General features: G+C 45.1%; 1 protein-coding gene across 1 annotated transcript in view; it reads left to right on the plus strand.

Annotated features, from left to right (window-relative positions):
• ATP6V0C (ATPase H+ transporting V0 subunit c) overlaps positions 1–26,106 on the plus strand; it is a 65,943-nt gene extending 39,837 nt beyond the window's left edge. Inside the window, exon 3 of the mRNA XM_086941294.1 lies at positions 25,179–26,106. Within this exon, the coding sequence (XP_086797420.1) occupies positions 25,179–25,383 (205 nt within the window). The 3' untranslated portion in view covers positions 25,384–26,106. The remainder of the gene's footprint in view (positions 1–25,178) is intronic.
• The last annotated feature ends 215 nt before the right edge of the window (positions 26,107–26,321 follow it).

The following is a 26,321-nucleotide window of genomic DNA, read 5'->3' on the forward strand; positions in this document are numbered from 1 at the left end:
TCACCGAAAACCATGAAGCTGTAGCTGGAATCAGAGTCAGTAGCGCCGTAATGTCAGGCACAACAGGGAATTGAGGAACCACAATTTTATTCACCTCCCGTAAATCGATAACAAAACGATAAACAGGCGGTTTGGTAGGATCAGTACGTTTAAGAATGGGCAGTACAGGACTATTGCACACGTTTCCCCGAGTTTCTTCAATGACATCTTTCTCGATCAAATCATAGATGATCGCTAACAAAGCTCGTTCACCATCAAGGGAGATACGATATTGGGGAATACGTGGCAATCGCACATTCGATTTCAACTGAACAACATAAGGGGAGATATCAAGTAGGCCCACGTCATTTGGACCCGTCGCCCACAAAGATGCAGGAAGAGAACTCAATTCCGGTGGAAGCTTATCGAGGGACAAGTACATGGGAGAGACTACCCTCTCTCCTAACATAAGCTTTACACCCGCAGGAGAACAATACAAAGTCGCATACAAGCGTTTAAGCAAATCCAGACCCAAAAGATTTTCGCCACAACCAGTAGACAAAATCAATGGAGCTTCGAGCTCACGTGGCCCAATTTTAAGGGGCAAAGGGCGCGAAACTGGATTGCTAACGGGGGCGCCAGAGAATCCAACGGAAACATTTGTTAAGCCAGACAAAGGTGCGCCAGGGAGTTTCGAATGCATGATAGAACTTTTCGCTGCACCAGTGTCCAACAGGAAAGGCTCAACGACGCCCGATGTAGCAACTGCGACGTAAGGCCCTCTCTGATCAACCGGAACTGATACCACTCCCTCTCCTTGTCTTTGGCTGTCCTAGTAATTACTATCGTCAGGTCCCTGATCGACGTAATAATCGTCTACATTGTACTGCGCAGATCGTCCTTGCGATGATCCACGTTGATCGAAACAGTTATTAGAATTTGATGAATGGTCAGAGCGATCATTCTGAGCACCACGACCTCTACCACGTGATGCGTGCTGTGCACCACCACGACCTCCTCTAGACGAATTACCACCACTACGGTCATTTAAAGCAGGACAATTGAATTTAATGTGTCCCTCCTGTCTACAATAAGCACATTGATTGTACCCTAATGAAGATCTCTGAAAAGATGAATCATTACGCGGCTGCGATCGATTCGATTGCGACTGCGATCTATTCTGCTGAGGCGCATTCTGATTAGAACGCGGCGGATATGCTTGTTGTAACAACACTTTAGTTTTCAGCTCTTTCGTCTTTTTATCGGCACGGTCATTTTCCTCTTTTTCTCTATTTTCGTAATATTGTGCCGTAGCCAATATCTGAGCTGAGGTAGAAACGGCCCATGAACTTTCTGAATTTTTTAATTTATGGCTCAAGTCGGGCAATAAGTTCGATACGAATTTATCCACAAACAACCTCTGTCCACCCTCAGTACCCATATCCTGCCCACTATGATCGACGAATGTTTCCTCGAACCTCGTAAAGAAGTCTGAAACACTCTCATCTTTCTTCTGCTTACAGGCTGACAACTTGTCCCAATTTACCCTCATAGCTGGCATAAGCGTTTTCATTAATGTAATGATTCGCTGGGGAAGAAGTTCAATCAACTGATCGGGTTTAGTAGCAGCCACTTGTCCAGCGTCTGCCGCTGTAATGGCAGCCCAATCACCACCTAATTCATTCGCGTGATCTTGGTGACGAATCTTGGCCCATACCGGTTGCGGTACGACATTGCCAAACAACATGTCGATATCGGCCAGATTCATTATCGTAGCGTCTACGAGCTGCGATAATTCTTTGTAATACCCCGCAGGATTTTTGCGAGGATCAGGCAAAGTTTGTTTCACCTGAAGCACTTCCGATCGTTTCCAAGGGAGGTGTATCCACACTCTCTGGAAATGTGCTGGTATTGGAGCATTAGCATTAGTATTATCAGCGGGTACCCAAACTGGCGGAACTTCACGCATAGGATATTGGCCAGACCCATCTCGTTGTTCAATGTCCTCAACGAACAATGCATGAGGAATAGGAGCGGGACGAAGAGATAGCAACCGCTCAATAGCACGTCGGACATTAGTGTCGACTATCAGTCCAGTTGCGAACTGAAGCCGGAGTTCAGACAGGGCGGTCAGCACCTCGTCAGGCGCATTGGCCACTATCTGATCATGTAAGAACTTGCACATTTCATCAAACACATATCTCTGAGTAGGTATGTTGAATTGATCAAACGTTTCGAGGACAACACGAGGTGGATTTCTAACAGGGTTTATCATCCAACCCATCGCCATATTGTATAGCGCAACACGTTCTCTATTACCAGGAAGCTGGCTACGTCTCTGTGGACCATCAGAACCTGCAGACCCAAAAACAGGTCCGAGCGACTGAAAGAAGTTTGTCGCAAGGGGAGAATCACGATTACGAGTAGAGGGAGAAGAGTAAGACACAGGACTAACAAGAGAAGGAGTAGAGACGTTAGCAGCAACAGGGGTTAACAACACAGGAGCAGTAGCGTGAGCAGTAGCGGGAACAGGAGTATGTGGAAGCGGAGGAGCAGTAGGAATAGAAATAGGCAAAGGAGCAGGAACAGTCGGAAGAGCAGGTGCAGGTTGAGGAACTGGTGGAGGAATAACAGGTGGAAGAACAGGTACGGCAGGGACCACAGGAGCTGCGGTACCCTGTACGTACGGAGGTGGCGACTTCATAAGATAGGACATTAAAGAATCCTCAACTGCCTCTTCCTTCTTATCCGACTCCGTAGGCAAAACAGGATAGCATTTGTCTATGGACATACGCTGTAATCTCTCAAACACTTCCTTATCCTTATCCTCCTTATCACGCTGAAACTGCTCAGCTTTCTTCACTATAGTAGCAACAGTATCTCGCTGACTACGTTTATTTTGTCTGATCTCTTTCTGTCGGGCTTCTTTGCGCCACAACCGAAAGGCATCAAACATGGCCGGCCTTGATTTACGTTCGAACAACTTTATTTCCAAATTATCTAAGATCGACGCTTCGAAGCTACCGTGAGGTGGCCAACGAAGATCGCCGTCTTTCTTTGTATATTTGATCCAATAATCGTTAAAAGCAATCGGGCCTAGCCCATGTTTGCTATATAAATCATATGTAGGAGTTCCAACCGGAGGTATCGGACACGAGTCCTCCAGCAGGGAATCCGCACCACAAGGTCTAAAGCAACTGAACAAAGTACTGCGACCAGGCATCTTGCACACTAGCCGAGTTTCACAAACTTCAAGGGTTACGGGATTTCGGGATTTACCAAGTCCCAGCAAAGACAAAACCCTCGGTCTTTGGCGGCTGCAGTCGTCAAACAAATACAACAACAAAGTACGCTAGCAAAGTGTCACCGACAAAAACACTCACACAGCGTGTACAACAACAACAAAACACTAGTGTTTACAACAAAGACACTCGCTAAAGTGTCTACAACCAAGGATTCTGGGAGCGACCCACAAATACTTAACTCAAAGATCAATGGCGTCCTCAGGAAGGCCCGTCAATCGTCTCGCTATACCAAGGTCTACGCCAGGCGCCAAAACAGGTCTACAGTCAGGGCAGCAGTCCGTCGCAGCCGTTAGGAGGCGGGAATCTTCGCGGGAAAAGTCTTCGGGCCACTTATTTCGACAACAGGATCGATGAAGCGGGGTGCACCTTCCCTCGGAGATTTCACACGAAGTTCCTCACGATCGTCGGGCTTGGACCGGTACCACTGATGCAGCCCCACGTTGGGCGCCAACTGAAGGACTGGGTTCTTTGGACCCAGCGGTGCCAGGGCACAACACCTGAAACCTTCGTGGGTAACCTGCTCCGGCGTACAAGTCACAGAGACACGGGACACTTCCTTCGGCGTCAAAGAGTCAAGGTTTATTTACTGCAGGGAACACAGAAGTCACAGGAAGTACATCGAGTGTAGTTCGGGGAGACTGCTTCAAATTGGTTCTGTGGATCGCTCCTTTTATACAGTTTTTACCCATAGGCTAACATTGAACACAAAGGTTTATAACTCAGTTCCCACATCTAGCTCCCAGAGGGGTCGCTTTGGTCGTTTTAAAACACACAAGGTCCGGAACATAAGTGCGGAAACATTTGGCGGTTCCCAACTGTAAAAACCCATCTTCCCACCATTAGCAAATTCCAATCAGCAGTAAAGTAGATCGAAATAGGAACGAAGACAGGTGCAGAGGAAGACGGAGACAGTAGGGAGATCGGAAAGGGTGTAAAAGGGGAGTGTCGAGAAGCACGAGATACAGGCATCAAAGGGACGTGCCTAATGAGATGCACGACTGAGACAATAAGCCCGTGCGGCAAGATGAGCCTCGAGCGGCGCCATCTGCCTTACAGTAGCATCCCCCTCGTCATAAAGACACTTTCAAAGAACATGTGTCTTTCGCCATATCTTGGAAGTCCCAGGGTCGCGAAGCGGACAGCGTCCGTTCGCTGGCTACTTGAGGGCAAGAGACAAAATGGATGCCGTATCTAAGATGGAACCCGTGGGTACAGATGACAAACCCACATAACAAACGAACGGTTTAAGTTAGCACAGCGAAACTGCGCACACTTACAAAACTCGTCATTTGCGGTTCATAGATACTAGACTCGACCATATTCGTGCGAGTTAAAAAACACCACTTACAATTGTCACGGAACCTCAACGACAGCAACGATTCCATGGACTGCGTGATCACAGACGAGTCTTGGTTGTCTTTCTTTGAAAAGGTATACGGGGGCGATGTTGAAGGATCAAAGAAAGGTAAACTGCATAATATAGATGCCCACCATATCACCTTTAACGCTCAAGAAGTGGAAAAAGCCTTGTTGGAAACCACTAGACATAAGGCACCTGGGCCAGACGGAGTACCCGCTGACTTTTTCATGTTCTCACCTAAACTTTGGGCTGAGGTCCTGTCAAACGTATTTAATGCAGTCACTGAAAACTCAGCTCCTGCCTCATGGGCCAAATCTATTATCGTCCCTATCTTTAAAAACAAAGGTCGGCGGGACGACCCCGCATTCTATAGGCCAATATCCCTCCTGGACTCCACTGTAAAAATCTTGGGCAGAGTCCTCTTATCTAGACTGAGGGAGAACGTCGATGGTTGCGGTGGGCTGTCCGAACTGCAATACGGCTTCAGAGAGAAAAGGTACCATCGAACAATGTAGTAATTTGCACCTACTCATCTCTAAGTACACGGTCGCCAAGGAGGGTTCCGTGTTTCTCGCTTTCATGGACCTTTCTTCGGCGTTTGACCTCGTTAATAGGTCAAAATTGTGGGCGATCTTGTTAGAGATGGGCATTGACAAAGCTCTGGTTACATTCATGGCAGCGTTGCACCAGGAACTCTTTGCAGCTGTACGTGTGTCAAATAATGGCAGATGTACCCCTCCGTTTAGATCATTAAAGGGGGTGCGGCAAGGGTGTATTTTAGCCCCTACGCTTTTCACCATTTACATCAACGGCCTAGGGGAACACCTGCGCAGTCAGGCCGCGGACGTCCCGCGCGCAGGAGATGTGCTAATTCCGGCACTCCTGTACGCGGACGACGCGGTGCTGATAGCCCGCACTGGTGTTGGACTGCAGCTCCTATTGGATGCCTTCGGCTCTTTTATGGAAAACTTGGACCTAAAGGTGAACGTATCAAAATCACACACGATGGTCATGGGGCGCGAGTGCAATAAAAAAAGTCAGAAGTCATTCTTTTGTAGAGGGGTTCCTGTTTCGAAGGTAACCACATTCCCCTATTTGGGCATTTTGTTTGACCAGAAGGGAACATGGGGGCCACAGATAACAGCAAAAAGGCTGGCAGTAACCAGGTCTTCCTCAGCGATCCTAGGCTTTGCGGGCAAGTTGGGGGCAAGGCCCATGGAAGCACTTCTAAGGATCTACAAGTGTAAGCCTGTGGCCATCGCACTCTATGGATCGTCAGTATGGGGTTATGTAAATCTTGATCCTATCCAGAGAGCAGAAAACAAATTTATTAGATCTCTCCTCTCTCTACCTCAATCAGCCCCAACTTATTCGATACACCAGGAGGTGGGTTTACCCTACCTGTCGGATTTACTAAGTTTAGCGCCGCTGATCCTATGGCTGAAAATTTGGTTGAACGAAGACCTACCACTGAACCACATAATTTTAAAATGTTCTTTCCTTAGACAAACATAGGAGCATTCCATGGTTGGCCTATTTAAATAAATCATTTACTGATTTAGGCCGACCAGAACTCTTTTTAAGCCCAGAAAAAATTAAGGTCTCGGACATAGCCCACACAAAAAAGGCATTCATGGAAAAAAAGGCAGCGCATCGTGAGGATGTTGAACTATTGAAGCCCACAGTTAGGTCACATAACCTTTTGGTCAGCGCTCCCTCCCTCGCCCCTTATCTCAGCTTTGTTACATACCCCTATCACAGGTTTTTATTGACAAAGTTCAGGTTTAACCTGATACATTTTTATCTAGGTTCCTTTAAGCAATGGCAGAAGCCAGAGCTAGCCCCACCCTGCAGGTGTGATGATTTTTCAGTACACAATGCATTGCGTTATGTTCTGTAGCTTATTTCACGAGCAGAGGAAAAAATATTTGCTCCCCATTCTGAAAGAAGCAGGTTTCACACAGGTACGCCCGGCGCTGCTCTACTTACAACTTGCGTCAAATCCACGCACAACCTTCTGTATCGCTAATTTTTTAGTGGCCGCAGTAAGGGCGAAAGCTGCTGGTCAAATTTTGTCTTCTTAATATTGTATATAGCATTTTTTTAAGGAACATGTAGTTTGCTGCTTTTTAACATGTAATGTCATATATGTATTTTATTAAGTTTCTTTGTATGACTTGGAATAAGTCGAATAAAGATATCCTGACTGACTGTACATTTGTGTTTGTGTTTGAGTTTGGTGATTTGGGAAAGACCATTTTTGAGTAGTGTTCTTGAAGATAAGGGAGTTGCCTGTAGATCTTATGTTTGTGGGTAATTAAATCCAATGAGTAAGGGGGATGGGCTTGTGCCCCTGCAGGCCTAAGCACATTAAAGGGGAAACTAAGATGCAAATTAAAACCATCACAGGTAGGGGAAAAACAGCAAATTTGACTGTACTAATTGCACAGAAGCCAAGAGTTCTATTTCTACACTCATGAGTAGAAAAACCGCAGTTAGTTTAAAGAATTCACAGTGAAAGTCTAATCTTGCCACCTTGATTGTTTGTGCTTCTTTGGATGCAATTGTTGCAGGTTCCTTGGCAGTCCTCTTCAGGGAGTTGCCCTCTAAGTCGTTCCAGCTCAGTTGCTGGCCAACATGCTATGTTCCCCTGTCACCAAGTTAATCCTTTGGTTCATTTTGATTCTGTTGATCTGCTCTTAAAGGGTTTTACGTACATGGAAGTCCTCCAAGCAGATCTCACTTCAGATCTTGTATGCTCCCAGGTCTACTCTTGTGATCGTGGAGGCATTTTTTTTTAACTGATCTTATTCAGTAGCATCAAAGCATTCAAGAGCAATACAGTGGGGATCCAGAGCTTACATCCTACTTTCGACAATTATCAACATCCATATATAATCTCAATCCGCTGTCCAGTTAATTGCCAGATGTGGTCTTTGTGCAAAATGCAACAGTTCTTTGAGGTCGGATCAGTGTCCTCCAGCGAGCCAGGCTCTACATCCCTTCAGTGGATAGCTGACATCTTAACAGTCTTTTCCGTTACGAACTCGCAAGAATCATAATAAATAAAAAAACCTCCCTTCTGCCACCCACCCCCCCCCGGCATGTCCCTCAATCATCCAATTCTCAGAGTAATATCCAGTCGTACAAGGCATCAGACACAGTAATTCAGTAGGAAAGTGACCTAAAAAGGGTATACCCCCATTTCATTATATACTCAGACGGCCAAACTACGTGCACAGGTAGGGGGCAGCGTTCCAATCTCCACGTCTGGGCCTACTCATTCAGGGGCTGGTTCGTTAGTCACTTGGTTGCTTGAGCAACTCTACTAATGCCACCCACGCTCTCGCCGCATCCAGTGATTTTTCACTGCCAGTTTTCTGGGCCATTTTCAGTCTAAAGATCCCTTCACAATCTGCCCACTTTATGAACTCCCTCAATCACCTCAAGACGCTAGGGGTGCTTTTTGCCTTCCACTGACTAGTGATTTCCATTTTAGCCAGAAGTCTGAATTTGCTGGAAATTTTTTATTCCGGCTGGTGTGAGAACCAGTGTAGTAGACAATACCCCGGGGTCAGTGTTATGTCACGTTCCGTTATGTCGCCTAATCTAGTCGATACCCCCTCAACCCCCTCTAGTAATGGGCTGTCCTAGATCATCTGCAGAAATTCTGAATTTTCTAAATTACACCTCGGACAAGCTGAGCGGGCCCCAAAATTCTTGTTAATCTTGAGCCACCTATTGCTGATTGGGAGACGAAGCAGAATAGTGTGGTGCTGGCAGACCCACCCCCAAAGAATCCTTGAAGAACTTCATTAATCTGTCAGAACCATGTCTTGGAGATAGCAGGCATAATTCTGCAGTTGGGTACGAGTGGGACAGGGAGGCCATTTTGAAGGTAGCCGACCTACCAGACAGTGGTAGGAGTGATCACATTCCCCCCCCTTTACTTTACACATGCTAGTTTTGACGACCGGTTGTGAGATGACTGTTGCAAGTAAATAGCTCACCAGAGTCTAGGTAGTTAATCCAAGAAGTATATTTATTCAGGTTGAAGTACACAAGTGGTAGGTAAGTAGAACAAGGTAGATGGTAGGCCAAGATGTAAGATGGTAATAAGAGCCCCACCAGGAGCTGTTTCCTTGAGCTCAGCCAATAGTCAACTGTCCCAGTCACACCACATTCCGTGACATCAATGAACATTTTAAGTGTTCCTAGGCTGAACATGACCGGAAGACGGGGTGGAAAGAAGGAAGAGTAGAAAATACCTTATAACATATCCCCTTTCCTTACAAATGGAAAGAAAAGAAGAAACAAGATCAGATTTTGAGATCAAGATATGTAAAACGTAATAATGAATATTTGATAGAATACAGGAATGCAACACAACCTATTGAATATGAAGAAATGCACAAAACAGCAAGAATGGACTATATAATCAGGAAAGGAAGATGAAAAGCCCCTAATAAACAATGGCATTAAAAGGCACACACCCTATCTCGCAAAGAGAACAGCAAAAATGAAGGATTACAATGAAATAAGAAACCTAAACTCTAAATGGATAAACCTCAGATTCACAACACGTACAAAATTTGAACGCCAGACGTCTCCGGCACTCCTATGAAGAGTGAGTCACATCCATCAAAAAGCAAATAGCGGACCAGCACGATAAGCGTGGCAGGACACCAAACACCCAACAGTAGGAAAGCATGTATGTACGTGATGAATGAATGTCAACAATAGGATGGTACATAAAATGCACCAAAAAAACGTAGCGGGATACTCACCAGTCACTGAAAACAGTACATGGGATACACTCACCCACAGGCAATAGAACTCATGAATACCAGAATAAAACCACAAACGGTGGGATACACTCACCCAATAAGAATATAAAGTGGTACGCTTACCCATAAGCAAACTCATAAATACCAGAGTTACACTGTGCACTTTAAGGTACATGTAGAATACCAAGAATGAACAGTAACTAACATAGCATGTAGAATTACAGAAATGCACATTAATGCACAACAAATAGGGTAAATGCATATCATTACAAATAAAACAGCATGCAATAATCTCATAGGTACTCAATTGAAGTACACGTCAACTAGTAAATAAAATTAAAAATTATGTAGTGCAGTACCAAAAATATGCCAGAAGATGGCAAACTAAATATACATTAAAGTATATTGGCATTAAAAGTATTAAGAACATCGATAATAAAAGAACAAGAAAATACGTTGCTTCAGAATCTACATTGTCAAATACTAAACTGAGCCTTAAAATGACTACATCTCAATTGTGCCAATAGGAGACTCCAAGCTGAAATGAATATAGGCACCAAAAAAATGAAAAACCACCTGACTACCAACTAATATGCAAGAAAAGAGTCTCGTATGTAGAAAGAAAATAAAGAACTAAAATAACAAATGTAGTCACACGTGGGTTTGTATCCCCTCCTCGTCGCCTAAATGTTGCAAGTAAATAGCTCACCAGAGTCCAGGTAGTTAATCCAAGAAGTATATTTATTCAGGTTTAAGTACAAAGGTGGTAGGTAAGTAGAACAAGGTAGATGGTAGGCCAAGATGTAAGATGGTATTAAGAGCCCCACCAAGAGCTGTTTCTTGGAGCTCAGCCAGGAGTCAACTGTCCCAGATCAGTCATACCACATTCCGTGACATCAATGAACATTCGAAGTGTTCCTAGGCTGAACATGACAGGAAGACCGGGTGGAAAGAAGCAAGAGTAGAAAATACCTTATAACAATGAACGTGCCACATCTGGGAGCTTTATGCTCTCAAATATTTGAAGTTGCCAATGTCTTCCCCCCCCAACTCACTCTTCCATCTCTGCACTGATTTCGAGACCTTCATATAGAGGCTGGACCCTTCGCCAAAGGCTAGCATAATTTGTAGGATGCGTGGCCCTGAGATCTCCAGGTCAGTGTGGTAGAACAGAACATCGTCCATACAGAGTGCAATTCTGACAGACAAGTCTGCAGTCCATTCAGAGCACCTCACCTGGAACCAGGCGGCCAACCTCTCTATGACCAGCACTAATAGCAATGGGTAAAGCAGAAACTCCTGCCTCATGGCACTACAGATTAAGGACTCTGATACCATGCCCGCAATCTGTATAGTTACCGATAGATCCGTTTATATAGTAGCCGGACATAGGAAAGAAATCTGTGGTCTGAATTTTGTCTCTGAAGGGCAAACCAATAATCCAAATCACTGAATCAAATGCTTTATCTATATCCACCAGAAGCACCGCCATGGGCCTCCCCAGGCAATCTGCAAGAGCCAACACATTGTAGATTTTGTCTAATGTATGGCGGGTGATCTAATTGGGAATGAAACCCACCTGATCAGGGTGGGAAGATCTTGCATAAATTTCACAAGCAAAGTTCTTTATGAGGAGTTCCTACATGTTCAGGAGGGAAATAGGACGATGTGAATAGTGTTCTACTGGTGGGTGACCCAGCTAGTGGAGAACCATGAACTCTGTGTGAAGCCAGTCCAGTGGGAGCCTCGCGTTCTCAGCAGCAGAACGGATCAATCCTAAGTTTTCGGCATAAACTAGTAAATTTAGCAGTGCAAAAGTTTTGCATCAGTTCAGCGCATTTTAGTTCCTTTTTTTTTTTTAAAAAGGAGACCTAATTTGATTCCTGCTGCGGCTGGTCCAAATTATTGGTTTGAAATGGTGCCCCTGCTATCACACCACCCACTTTCAACCTGTGGATGGTGCAAGGTGCTGAGGGCAGGGGAGGAGGAGCAGAGAAACTGCATATCCTGCTGGAACAAAACTTGCTTGCGACTTGGTATCCGTGTCTGAGCATCAGTGTTCTCCAAGCAACTCCAGATAGGGGGGTTCCATGCAGCATGTGAGTAAACAAACACCTCACCTTCTTGCTGATCTTGCCCTTTACAAACTTGTATTCCTACATGTCGTGATATAAAAAAAGTACCCCACTTGTGTGGCTAGGACTTGTGCCTGCGACAAAACGGGACATATTTCACTCAGCAGAATGAATCTTTTTTTTTTTTTTTTTCTAGGTGGCTAGCTGTGGGTTTTGGGCCCCAGCTCAGCTTGCACTTAAGGAAAGTACCAAACTAATACATTTTTTAAAAACCAGACACCTGGGGAGAACAGAGTGGGGTGACTTGCATAGGGATCATCGGGTTTCTTTTTTTTTTTATACCCAGAATCTCGCGCAATGTTTCAACTTTGGCAAAAACATTTCCCTGCTTTTCGGTGAGGAAGTCCTGATCTGCATGTAGCACCAAATTTCTGACCACCCAGTGCTCCCCCCACCCCTTTCACTGTCTAGTACCTGCGACCGTGAAGAGCCCGAAGCATATTGCGGAGATAACTATGGTAGGTGTGCTAATTAGTCGTGGGGTCGGCAACCATGTAGAGAAACTGATCAAACCCAAACATTTTTGAAAATTATGCACCCGGTAGAGGCGCGAGTTGTCTTTCTCTCCCCTCCATCCCCCACCCTATACCACGTTTGCTTACGCAGAATACCCTGAAAAGGTGACGCGTTGAATAAAAATACACATTTTCCTTGGATTTCTGTGATGTAAGCTACAGGAATGTACAGGGAGCCACAATTCCTCCTACCCAGTGTTTCACTTACCTTATAAAAATGCTACCCTACTTGTGTGCATGGGTCTAGTGCCTGTGACAAGAATGGCTCAAACGAGGGTAAACCATAGTCCTTGCATGTGAAAACTGCTCTGAGCCGGTCTCTGCGCACAAGGGGTTAAGGGCTTCGTGAGGATGTGATCGAATGATGGAGACTGAAGGAATTTGCTGTGTTTTGGATAAACCGTAATTAAAGGCTAACTTGGTGGTCGGGATGTTTTTCTAGCCAGCCAGTCTGCCCAGAGGAAGGTCTGGCTTAGTCATTTGATCCCTTATGACCAAGTGAAGTATGCACTATAGTTTATGATCTTGCCCTAATTGATAGTGCGCTTTTCATGCTAGAACCTATTTCAGGTTTCCTTAGGAGAAATTCACTCATTTAGTATCTTTAGACTCCAGATTTCAGGGCGGTTTCCTTGGTTGGTGTGCTGGGATTTGGTTTGTCTATTTTAAGAAATGAGCAAAATATTTAGCGTCCAAATTTTCATTATCTTCATGTGGCAATTGGATGTTGATGGCAATTGGCTGATGCAGTTTCAATCAATGGAATGTGGTTAAAAAAAACTTTCTGTATTGTTGGACAAAACTATATGAGCGTGAATAACGCAAACTCTATTTTCTGAAAAATCTGCTGCTGCACAGGTGCGTCAACACCGTAGCGGTGAGGGGATTTAAGCACTCAAGGTAGCGGGATCTGCTCACTGTTCTTGCACTAGCCTCCACGGGTCACTGCAGCACACTTGCATCACCACCCAAGATTCTCATTCTGAAAAGCTTTGTACATCTTCTACACACCCCAGTACCTCTAGTTAGTCATTTCATTAAGACTAAACCATCCTCCTCGCCTTGACAGCCTAGAGCCAGTCAGCCGTCGGATTTTTTTTTGGCCCTTTATTTCCTGCACGGTCTGATCTGATCCTATGCAGTGCATGTCATCGAACGCTCTACAATGTCCTGCTTCAGACTCCATCTTGAACTCTGATATCCTTGTTAATTGCTCTAGTTCATTCTAAACTAATGCTTCTTCTCTTAATCCTCTGGGACTTGCCCTGACCATCCATAAGCTTTCCTTCTCCTTGCTGAAGATTGAGGTTACATTTTAGTGCTGGCTTACTCTTGTCAAACGTCCTACAACCCCATCCAGTTTGACTTCGGTTTCGAAGTTGTGCATCTCAAAATCATGTGAGCCGAACGATATGCAAGTATTCCTTTGTCTTGTTTCACATCGCTGCTTATGATCCTCTTTAGGTCTTGCGCCTAGCGTTGCACTGCATAGCAGTGCTTCGCGCAGCGCGAGGCATTTTGTAATCTAAAAAGGGGGTTTCAGCAGTCACTTTGGACTGTAAAACGCTTGTGCGTGTACTTTTTTTGTTTGATGCTACCCCATTTGCCTTTGCATGCGTTTTTTTATAAAGGACTGCACGCAATTGGCCAAAGGTGGGCACGTTGCTCCGCCCGCCGCCTAGGTGTCTATTACGCGCTTGGTGCGCGTAATAGACACCAATAGGCAGTCACGTGGTTTCTATTAGCGTGCACACACGGGCGCGATAATAAACACATGCCTTACAGTGGCGCACGCTTGTGCTTCTTTATTGAATTTCCTGTTTCACTTTGCTCCCGCCCCCTCATGTTGTGCGCATTGACATTGCTCCCACCCCTCCTTCCTTTGTCAGTGTTCAGCATTCTCCTGACCCCCTCCTGTTGTCCCCGTCCCCTCCCATGGCCCCATGACTGAGTATCCAATGACAGACTATCCTTCATCATGACTACCTTGGACCTTGATCTTTCTTTAGTGGAGATCTCGTCCTCTTCCCTCCGACAGACCCAGGTATTACTCCCTTCCGGGGTTGTGACGTCTAAACACTGCTTTTGTCTCTCCGGCACTGGAGGCGACCCCCCCCCCCCCCCTCCTTGCCTCCCGCGCTCCAGACGAGGGCGAAGTACCCCCTTGTTCTATGCTCTCCTGTTTAAGGCAGTTTGGGCTGAGCAGGATTGGTCACCATGCCGCTTGCTGCACCGCCTATGCTGCTACCAGACAAGGCTGGGGTCTGTTGGAGATTGTTGTGTCTCCCGCCGACCCGCTCTAGCCAGTCAAAGTCCAGCTTGGAACTTCTATGGCGAGCCTTGTTGCTGATCCCCCCCCCCCCCCCCCTGGGTGCCCCGCTACCTGCTATAACGCCTCAGCTGACACAGGACTTAGGTGGGCCGAGACGGAGCGTGTTGGATCACCCGCCTCACCCGCTCTAGCTTTCCGGAGCGCCCTGCTTGCTGGAGCTGCTACAATGACTCATCCTGGACGAGGCAGGGGTGCATAAGTGTAGGAAGTACCTCCTACTGCCCTTGCCTGTCATGGCTTGGCTGTTGGGTATTATTCCTGACCAGTCCTGCATCTGTGCTGCCCGGCACTCTCTGGCCTCACAAGCCTGACCGCCGAGCTGATTAGTGCGGATCTCCGTGAGGTGGTGATCGTAACAGGCCTTGCTCTTGTTTGGGTCTTTCTTGGCCCTGGCTGCTGCTCTGCCCCGAACGACATAGGTGAGCGCCACGCCTGGTGCCCTTGCCATTGAGCTCTGGTGTGCCCCCCCACTGGGTTCTTTCTACCTCGTGTCCATCGAATTCGGGTGGGTGTTTGTGGCTGCCCACTGAGTCGGCACTCTTGCCTTTTACGCTGCCTGTGAACCTCACACTCTTATTGCTGGTTTTAGTAAAGGGGTGAGGCTCTGGAATGCTCTTCCATAAGAGCTTTTAAGTCCTCAATCCATGTTTTTTTCTTTGTGTACAACCACAAAGCTCTCATCTTGTGTCTAATTCTTCTCGGTATGAATGTGTAAGTGCTTTTGCATGACGAATAGGAGAGAGCGGGTAAACCGCGTGCCACTGTCCCTCAAAGTTAGCTCTGGCTCACTTATTAGTTGATTGCCTGGATCAGGTAATTAGCATGCACCGCAAAAGGCTCAATTTTAAATGGAGTTGCAGGTCACTTATTGTAGCTCTGTTTAGGATAAAAAAAATATATCACTAACTTGGAAGCTACATTGGCATTTAGTGTCCGGGAAGCCTGCCTCAAGTAGGTGTTTGAATATATGGAGAACGCTTTGAGGCGGAGCATCTTTCATAATGTCAGCTGGCGTCTCTGGTTGGTCCACATACCTGATGCACCATTTATTAAGGAGGGAAGTGTAGACCTCGATAAACCCTTCTGTAGCACTGCAAGATATGTCCAGGAGGGCCAGATCACTATGATAACCAACCTAAAATTTCAGGCAGCGATTCTGAATGGAATAGGGTTATTCAGTGGCTTTTTATCTCGAATATCTGGGATTAATGCTCCAACATTTCTGTTCAAAAAGAAAAAAATTGTTTCTAGCAGCTTGGTTGATATTGTCGATGCGCTTAGCCTGGATGTACATTTTCGAGGCTTGAGGTGTGGTACGAAAACACGATCTATGCTCCTGATAACTGCAGTTTGCTGTGAGTAAACATGACATCAAGGTTGGAATGTGTGCTGCTTGTGTTCGTACTGTGCGTTTTTGTGATGGTAAGTCTGTGCTCGGCAGAGCAACACTGCAAAAGCCCTCTCTACATGTGGTACCCGTGTTTGTCTTTTCCATTTTTTTTTTTTTAATTTCACTCCGAAATAATGGCAGTGAATATTTAACAAATGCACACGACATACATACATACAGCCATGGCACAACAGAAGCAAGTGGTGAGGTGTGAAGTAATGCGATACTGCATTACATGGCAGTGTTTGTGAAGAACTCCAAAACTTCAGGCTTTCGTCAACTTAATTCGCGCAGTCGCTTTTTAACCCACATTAACATTTTATAAACATTTAAACAAGCATTTGCAATGCAATTTGTCTTGCATTATTAAAGTTTGTGCTATTGGTGTTGCATTATTTACCAATGCCAATAGCTCAAACGTTAATAATGCGAGACCTATTGCATTGCAAATGCTTGTTTACATCTGTATACTCCCAGAATTACAAACCTGGGCATAGTAGTTTAGGTTGTCTTAGTTTGCCTAACGACCCTACAGTTATGGTCTCCACGCTGAAACATTTGGTGGGATGTCATTACACTATGTCAACTGCATTTAGCTTCTCAAATTGCCACTTAGCTGATTGCATTTTTACTTTTTTGCACATTCCTTAACTTCGGTGCCTTTTGCTTTCCTATCCTGGACTGACTGCTGTAGGTGGGAGGGCATATGCTAAGTTGAGGTTTTGTTTACCTCTAAGATAATGCATGGTTCGGTTTGACTACAAACTTAATTTTTTAAGCCTTGCATACTAGTCTGTTCAATTAAACCTGGTCACAGCCTAAACGTGTCAAGTGTCCTACTTTATCCTGCTCTCTTCGGGGTTTTTTAATTTACTACATGGGTTTTCTATGCAAAATAAAGCATATTGGTACTTTTCCAGGAGTGTTGCTCCATGCTCGCCCTCTTTCGGTGATTAAAGCCTTCAGAAACAAAAAACAGTGCTTAAGTGGTCACCGGTTCTTATGTTAAGGAAGTTGCTATACCAATTTCTCAGAAACCAGATCTCGTAATGTCTGACAGTTTCATTTTGAGAACTGCCATTGCCTACTGTTATGCCGGTGCCATAGTACTTATCCTCTGCTCGTCTTTTTTCTTCCTAGAAGGTATAGGAATATCTGTCTTTGGAATGTGGAAGTTATTTTACTTTGTTAAAAAAAAACTGTAGTGGAAAAGGGTATATTTTAACAGTAGTTATGTGCAGTTACAGTGGGATAATCCGTATGTGAATGGAGAGCAGGCATACCTTGCAGTCTAATACGGGTAAGCGCATCAGCAAAAAAATTCCAGCTTTCTGACATGCTTATAAACGCCTGTGGAGTTCAAGTAACCTCTTTTACACGTATGCCATATGTCCATCATATATTTGCTATAAGGTGGGGCATCCTCTGTTACCTGGAGATGCAGGTATGTAGTTAAGGCAAACCCTATGTCTCTAGGCCTAGAAGTAAGGGTGAGCAGTCCAACAAATAATTATACTTACACTTGATCATATTTCAAGTCTGCGAGCCAACTATTTAATTTGTGGGACTTCCCTGTCTGCAGGTCACCAGTCTTTTTTGCTGTTTGGCGGGAGATTGTGTGAATTTCCTGCATGGTGTAGCAATTATTTCTGCTTCCTCTCACTCCAAAATATGTTGATGTTCAAGCAAGTCAAGTAGAAGTAAAGGAACCTTGGCTTGTGCATACTGAATCTAACACCGCAATTCTGGTGCGGTGTTCTGCAAATGGGTAGTGGATAATACAGACTACTGCTGGCAGGAACTGGTCTATCGGTGCACTGCTAAACTGCCAGCTTGCCTCTGTCTTGTCACAAGTCAGACTCCCAGTATGGGTTTGCTCTCTGGGTATCTCCTCTTATCTTGGCCTGTGTAGTGAGGTTTAGTGGATGTGGTGACCAGGAGCATAGCCAACGTAGCAGATGTTTAGGGTTCCTTTGTGAAACGTAAGGAGGGTGGCTCTAAAGTTTCTACGGTGCCTGTGATAAGTAGTTGTGTCCAGTGATGAGCTGGGATAGCCAGCCAGGCGTTTGGGCAGTGATGGGATGGTTCCTTGGTTGTATGGACTGCCACATAGTTGAGCCTTTTTCTTGGAGCTGAGATTTCACCACGCACTCATGGACGATCTATAGCAACAGGTGGGGAATAAAGCAGAGCCGTAACTACTGAATTTAGTAAATGCACTTGATATGGGTCAGAGTATCCCTAGGGTAGCCACCTCTGAGTTATCAGCGGCACTCGGCAAGTAGTAGATGTCAGTAAAATTGTCCATGGAGTTGGGTAAGTCTTTTGATTTTTATACCAGTAGCACTGGATCTGTGTGGTTAGTCCACAATGAGACTCGTGTATGTCATAACCTCATCGGGAGCTACCAGGCCAGTCGCAATCATTCATTCCAGCGCCGTCACTTAGTTTATGGTCAACTTGTGGTCAGAGCCTTAGTGCACATATGCCCGAGGTATTTCCACATGTTAGGGAATGATTGTTTCAGGGTCCGCCGTGTTTTTTTGGATAGCTGGGATTTTAATTACTAAGGAGTCGGTGCTCCAAAGTTGCTGGGAGCGACCACAAGGTTTTGGTTTCTTGGCAAGATAGTGCGATTGACCGGAAATGAGTGCTCGAAGGGCAGGAGGCGCACATTCCCGAGTGCCAGAATGACTAATGTCCCCTCACTACCCTCCCCAGCCCCTTGTGCCCCTTTCCACCCCGCTCTGAAGAGGAGTCCCCGGGAGACTGGTTTAATTACTCTCTGGGGACTGCGCGTGCCTCTCACCCTGCCTGGAAAGATAGAAAGAGGACAGGCGACTGGCAAGAACACTGAGGCAAAGGAGCAGTGGCTTAGAGGGGGTTCCTTTGCCTCAGACCTAGCTAATGATGAAGGACCCCGCCCCGTCATGCATTTCCGTGCCAAAATATCTCCCACACTGACTCTGGGATAGAATGTGCCACATTTACCCAGCCTGGTGGGGGCGGGGGATTTGTGTGCTTAAAGTTGCTTAGCAGAGCCAGGGATACTTAGCAGAGTACACCATGGAGATGTGGATATGTGCCATTGAAAATGCCGAAGGCGCCAGCCCACACGTTCCCAAATACAATGTCCGTTTTGTACATTAAGTTAGTTGCTTCTTGTAATGTGTGCATGGACGCTGTAGTAAAAACAGTATGTGGCATAAGGGCCGGAGCTGCCGACCTTGGAGCTGGGTTACCGGGTTCGAGCCTAGTCTTGGACTCCACATCCTGTGGTTCTGAGCAAGTCACTTAATCTCCCGGTGCCTGGCAACACCTTCAGGTCGAGTTCGTGCTATATAAAACTGCAAAAAGCTTAACAAAGTGTGAGTACTTTATAGGGTTTTTCCCCGGCATGCCAAAGCTGCTTTCCTGTGACTTTTATCATAGGTACCTCTTAGCACCGCTGATTGGATGTATAGTGATTCTCAAATGAGGCCATGATGAATTCTAGGCCTCCGTGCTGTATTTCGTGCCAGTGTGGTGCTGGGCCACAGTTGATGACAGGCATCCACTCACGTGACACATTGTTTGCTCTCGGGTTACTTGGCACCATGGCCTGTAGCATCACTGATTCATTTTTGTGGGGCCCTCTGTAAGGTAGGCCTCGGCTGCACATCAGGTGTGCATGGGCACTGGGCCCTATGCATTCAATCAGCATTGCAGCATTCAGATTTCAGTGCATATTAAGATTATATGAGCCGTGCAGTGCTCTGGGTCTGGGAGGGTGTCTGTTAGCAACAGCTAACCACTCCCAAACAATGTTTATATACCAATTGCAAATTAAAAACAAATTATGCAAAGCAGTGTCATTTACAATGGCAGTAACTCTAACTTTAATGCTGCGAGACCTATTGCATTGCAAATGCTTGTTACTGCATAAGTCACCCCTGAGCTAGGCTCTAGACGACCCATAAGGCAGGGTGCATTGTAATGAAGCCCCCCTTTTCTTACTGATTTGGTACTAGAATTTTTTAATTTTTTTTTACAGAATTATTTTTTTGGTCTCTATTTTTAAATGTGGTTAAAAATGAAAAGTAGGTTTGTGTGATTTTAAATGTCAGTAATGAATGCTGCTAGGCTAATAGCTGAGAGGACTGACTAGTAAAGGGATTAATGAATTTTAGTTATGAGCACATGTGCGGAACCTTGATACTAAAATGCACATTTTCATGTTGGTGCATTGATTTATCATCAGTGTGTATTCAGATCATTGAAACCTGTCCAGGTAAATATTTTTGCAAAATAAATATAGATAAATGCAGGCAAATAAAATAAATTCCATACAACCAGGAGCCCTAACTGTAATAAACTTGGACATGTCCATGTAGTGGAAAACACTACTTTGTTTTTTTTTTTATACTACTGTGAGGCCTACCTCTCCTTTAAAATAACATTGGGTTACCTTATTATGTAAGTGACTTTTCATTGGTTGCAGGTAAGAATGTCATGTTTGAGGAATTTGAATTTAAAATCCTCTAATGGTAAAGTCTAATTTTAAGTCTCAATTCTGAAAATGCCACTTTTAGAAAGTTGCCATTTTCTTGTCCTAAACGTCTGGTGCCTGCAGTCTGTTTTTGAAGCACATTAGTGACTCAGGAAAAGCAGGAGTGCCTGGGATTGTGGAGTCTGGCGAGCCAAGTATGACCCTACGGATAAAGCGATTTGCAAGCCTTGGAAGCTTATTTCAATGATGTCCGGGCTGAAAAGAGAATTATTGTTTACGTTAAAAATAAAAGGGGCCGTGAATTAAAGTAAAGAAATATTTAAAATTGTTAGACTTCACATCTCCCAGTGCTGTATGTAAGGCTTTCACTCCCACCTCCAGTTGGGGTCCATCAGATGGCCTATTTTTTCCATGACAATCCACCTGATCCCACAATAGTTTGCCCTTACGGGCACACCCGAAACTGATGTGACATTGGGTGTCCTGGTCCCGAGGTCGAGCTGCACACTCACAATTTCCTCCCATTTCCTTAGAAAAGACTTGGACATCATAACCACTTTAAAGTCGGGCTCTCCGTCCGACCCCTGCCCAACAAGTATTCTTAAAGATTGCGGAACCTCTAAATTCTCTAGTCAATTCAGTTCATAACTCATCACTTGGAAATGGAACTGTACCCAGTTGCTGGAAAAGGGCAAAAATTATCCCCCTCCTGAAAACCCACAGCAGACCCTGCGATTGCATCAAACTATAGGCCCATTTCCTGCTAACCTTCTATTCTGAGGTCCTGGAGAAGTACGTTAACTCTGTGCTAACAGACTTTATAGAAGGAAACCATGTGCTTAACAGCCAATCTGGCTTTAGAGCCACTCTTGGTACGGAATCAGCTCTATTGGAGGTTTCAGAAACCATTAAAGCTCCAATGGATAAAGGGGACAGTGCTGTCTTAATATTGCTGGTTCTTTCCGCTGCCTTTGACACCATGCCCCATGACCGGCTCTTGTACAGGTTAGCAGTGTGGTGTCAGGGGCACAGTGTACAATTGGTTTGCTTCCTTCCTCACGGAGCGGCAGCAGGATATCTGGCCTGTCATTTTCATCTACCATTCCCCCAATGCAAGTGGGGGGTCCCGCAGGGCTCTATTTTGAGCCCCACTCTTTATTTTATTTATTTTTAGAGTTTTCTATAGCGCGAACTTGAACCGATTAGGTTATCAGAGCGCTTTACATAGCACCAGTTCCGTTACATGTTATCACAGCAGTTTACATAGAATCAGTTACGTTGCACATTTCAGGATCTTGAACCGATTAGGTTATCAGAGCGCTTTACATAAGACAGCATTCGATGTCCAGTGCCCTCCTCCGCCGTGTAGCGGGGGACCTCTTCCAGCCCTCCGAAGTCGTCGAGCTGTCGGGACTAGGCTCCTGGAATTTCAGCTGCCCCTTTACAAGGCACTTTACATAGAATCAGTTACGTTACACATTTCAGGAACACATTTCTTTTTGCTCTAGTGGATAGGGTTATCTCTTCACACGGGGGAAGGGATACACCTGGCTATATTCCAACAGTTCCACAGGCGATTAGTCGTTAAAGCTATAATTCCAAACACAGGGAGGGGATACACATGGATACAATCTAAAAATCAAATAGGATACTAGTCGTTAGAGTTATCTTCTATCTTGACATGAGGGATGTGACTGGAAACACTCTAAGGGTAATATAGGGGTGGTAGAGAGTACAAAGGACCGCTGCAAACACTACACGAGTACCAGCATAGAGGAGGGGTGGGTGGGATGCAAAGGTCTGGAGGGAAGGGCTAGAGTCCAGCAAACTGTCCACGAAAAAACAGCAGCATTCACAGTATAGAGGAAGGGTGGGTAGGATGCAGGGTATGGAGGGAGGGACTAGTCCAACGAAAAAGTCCTCCAGAGTCCACCAGGGCACTATCCTCTGCGTTCGTGTTCCCGTAGCCTGCGTCTGCCGGTCATAGAAAGCGTGTCCCCAAGGGCGCCATCTTGAAGTCAGGCACCGTTGGCGCTAAACAGCGTGGTCAGCAAGGGGGAAGGGGGGGGGCACATCTCTGTCCTCGGGCCCAGGCCCGTCTGTGGCGGAGAGAGGGGTGTGGAGTGGATTGGATTATGTGGATTGGAATGCATGGTGGCCTTGCTTTAAAATATATATCTTTCCCTCTTGCTCATCTGGCAGAGCTGTATGGAGCAAAGATGACTTCCTATGCCTACAATACCCAGCTCCTGGTCACTTGTGACAAAGGTGCAAGCTTTTGCGGTTGGGAGTTAAAAAATGTTTAACTGAGGTTTTTTTCTTGGCTGCGGCTTTACCAGCTGAAGTGTAACTCAGAAAAATCCGAAATCCTTTTTATCAGCTGCACCCCTTATGTGGATTGGAATGCATGGTGGCCTTGCTACATGCCCCCCCACATACCCTTCTGCCCCAGTCAGCATGGTTAAAAACTTAGGAGTCTAGCTTGACTCGAGTCTTGCGACGAAGGCTCAAATTTAAGCGGTCGCTGGCACCTGCTTTGGCTTGAATTTTCTTCCCCGCCTTCCGATGGAATCCCGTAGGATCTTAGTGCAAGCCTTAATTACATCTAGGCTGGATTACGTTAAATCTTGTATCTGGGGCTGCCTGAGTATTTGCTCAATTGGCTGCAGGTTGTGTAGAACGCTGCAGCCAGAGCTATTCGTCTGGTAAACACCAGAACACGTATGTCACCTCACCTGGAGGCGCTACATTGGCTCCCAGTGAGAGGGTTCAGTTTAAGGCCCTAGTGCTCGCTTGTCATGCCTTCCATAATACGGGTGCAGTTTACCTGAGGAATAGGATCCAATGTTACCAGCCTCAACGGGTCCTAAGATTCTCTTAGCAGTCAATCATGGTGATTCCCAAGATAACGAGATCTCAGATGGGAGGAAGGTCATTCCAGGTTCAAGAGGCTCGTCTGTGGAATGAATTACCCTTACGACTTAGACGGGCTCAGGACCTGCAGTTATTTTAGAAAACATCTTTAAACGTGGCTGTTACAACAAGAACTTGGTTTTGGGGTGATTCTACTTGATGCTTCAGTTTCTTTAGACTAGCGCTGGGACACTCCTTGTGAGTATCCGTGCGCTTTACAAGTATTTAATTTCAACTCTGTGTAGTCTGCAGATAGAGGGACTAGGTGCGCCTGGATGGGCCATCACAGGGGTTGGGTGGATGTGAACAGCTCCACTTGCACTTCAAAAGATTGTCTGCAGGCACGGTATTGTAGTGTAAATTTGCGAGAGCATGGCGGTGAGGCAGGGAATTCCAGGCACTTATGTTACAAGCCTCAAAGTTTCTCCCACTTCAAAAGGAGGCACCAGTTACACTTTTTTTTTTTTTTAAATGGGACCCTAAACCCACTCTTAAGTTCACTGGGGCCTGCAGAAAGAAGCTGTCTGTTACTGTGGTCATGCATTGTGACTTTGCAGCAGCTCCTGCTACATTCTACGAACATGGGAATCTTCTTCACAACTTTGTCCAGCGACTCCTCCTTTAACTCTGCTTGCTGCATTTCCCTGCTAAACTATCTTGGTTGTTTTCTTCTAAGTCCCAAGGTAAGCGGAGACTTGGCCATATCCACTTTGTGTATCTGACCCATGCTCATTCTCAATTGGCCATAACTTTAGACTTTGCCTCAGTCTCTGGATCTTTTATGTGCACTTTTTCACTTGGAACTGTAAAAAATGTATTCTACTGATGGTATTTCTGTTTTTGGGTCAAATGTATTAATTTGCTACTTTTAAATTGGTGTGAGATTCTGATTGTTTTTTCACTTTAATGTTGAGTGCTGCATAAATATTTTATACATTTCCTCCAGAATGAGCCTGACTGCTTTTGTACCAAGCTACCACAGGGTTAATCACAGGTAATTTAATGACCTTTATGGTTTATCCTGAGTTGTGAATGTTGCTTGAACAGGGATTCATACTCTCCCTCTCAACCAACCACCTAATCTCTCCCAATGGTTCACTTTTCATTGGATTCTCTGGAGCAAAAAACATGACTAGCAATGAACCATATCCCATTAAATTGTGCTCTGCATAAAAATCTGCTTCATATTAGCTAAGAATCCCCCTGAAGACTTGCGTACTCACTCCACAAGAGTGAAGACTGCCACTCCCGCATTAGTGCCCTGGGTAAATGTTATGGACATCGGTCAGGCTGCTACATTGGGCATCTTTCTAAAATGCTCATGAAACCATACTGCCTGGTCCATTGAGACCCACACTTTGTCCGTTCAGTCCTCCAGGACTTATTAGTGTAGGCTAGTTTGCAGTCCGACCTTTGGAAAAGTGTTGCTTGGGTTTCTAATTGTAATTTGAATCTGCTATTAGAAGTCTGAATAACCAGTTACTTGCCTTCAACGTCTTTTCTGATACTCTTATCTAACCAGATTCCTCCCCAACCCTCCCTGTTTTGCAAAATAGGCCTTTCACCCATACCTGGTTAGATTCTATACACTAGTGGCACATTTTTCAGTTGTGGCTGCAAATTCTTGGTGCAGAAATAGTTCTGAAAGACTCAACTTGCTGTGGTGGCACCATTCACAACACTTCACCACCTACAGCTGCAGAGTTCTAGTCTTGACACCTGTGGAATATTCTACGGTGATGAGGATGCAGTTGATGTGTTCTCACTAAACTGCAACCCATGTTAAAATTGGATAGATTGCTGGTTAGCAAATGGAAAACTTTGTCCATTGTAAATCTGTGGCTAACAACCTCTTCTGAACATCTGTACTCTATGTAAAAACGGATATGTTGTGATGTGACTCACATGTGAGGTTTGATTCTTCTAGTATTAATCCAGGTCCAGTGAACATTTTTTCTTTTTCTCTTCCACAGGAGCTTCCTTCAGCTGGGAGCTGGCTTAAGTGTAGGCCTGAGTGGTCTGGCAGCTGGCTTTGCCATTGGCATTGTAGGAGATGCAGGTGTGCGAGGGACAGCGCAGCAGCCCCGGTTATTTGTCGGAATGATTCTGATTCTCATCTTTGCAGAGGTCTTGGGTCTCTACGGCCTTATTGTGGCTTTGATCCTTTCAACAAAATAGGGAAGAAACCACGAGTCTGGAAAAAAATCAGTCCACAGAGTATGACAACACACCGTTCAGTGAAACAGCTCATGGTTTTATCTCCAATATGTACAGTCGTCTCAATTTGGTAGTTTATCTCTTGTAAATGCGCAATGTATGTTAGTGACCATGTTTGTGCGTAACTATTCAATTGGGTGGGCTCTCTGGCCTAGTGTCTGGCATGGGGCTGCTTATCCATGTGCAATTTTCGAACCCATTTTTGCCATTGAAGTACTTTATGTATAGATATGAAATAGAATTGTAATTTTTTTCTCCACTTGATGTTTTATTTATAAAGATCATTTTGTCATACTTGAAAATGAGTTTGACCTACATTTCTCAATTTATCCCAAGTCCTCTCCCTTTCTGGATTTCCATGCTGCATATATATATACTACTTTAAATCTCGTCTAGCTATAGCTACACTGTGGGGGTTTCATTGTGAAAGTATTGAGAATTCCTTGGATGTAACAATTTGATTCTCAAGATTGCTGTAGTGTCCTGATAACTGGCGTGAGTTCTGTTTTTGTGTTTTAATACAAGGATCAAATTGATTTCAAGCTGCCCGTCCGTGTTAGTAATGAGGACCTGGTGGGAATAAGTTTTAAAACAAATGAAAGTTGATCTGTATGATGCAACATTTATGCTGGTACCCAGTGTTGGGTTTCAGTTATTTCCAAATAAACTTCCTCCACCAACACACCAAGTGGATCTGTGACGATTACTTCTACTTTTTGGTTTTTCAGGTTTCTTATGAGTAAGACTCTTCACTGCCGTCTTGGTGTTGAAAGTGTTGGCTCTTGCTATGTGCTTCACTGACTAGTATACATTGGCATAAGCTGGACTGGCTTTACCCTTTCAAAGGCAACTTTCAATCAGATGTAGCACATTGTACTCTTTGTCATATGTATAAGTGG

The sequence above is a fragment of the Lissotriton vulgaris genome, chromosome 10 (genome assembly GCF_964263255.1).
Source record: "Lissotriton vulgaris chromosome 10, aLisVul1.2, whole genome shotgun sequence".
NCBI classification, from domain to species: domain Eukaryota; kingdom Metazoa; phylum Chordata; class Amphibia; order Caudata; family Salamandridae; genus Lissotriton; species Lissotriton vulgaris.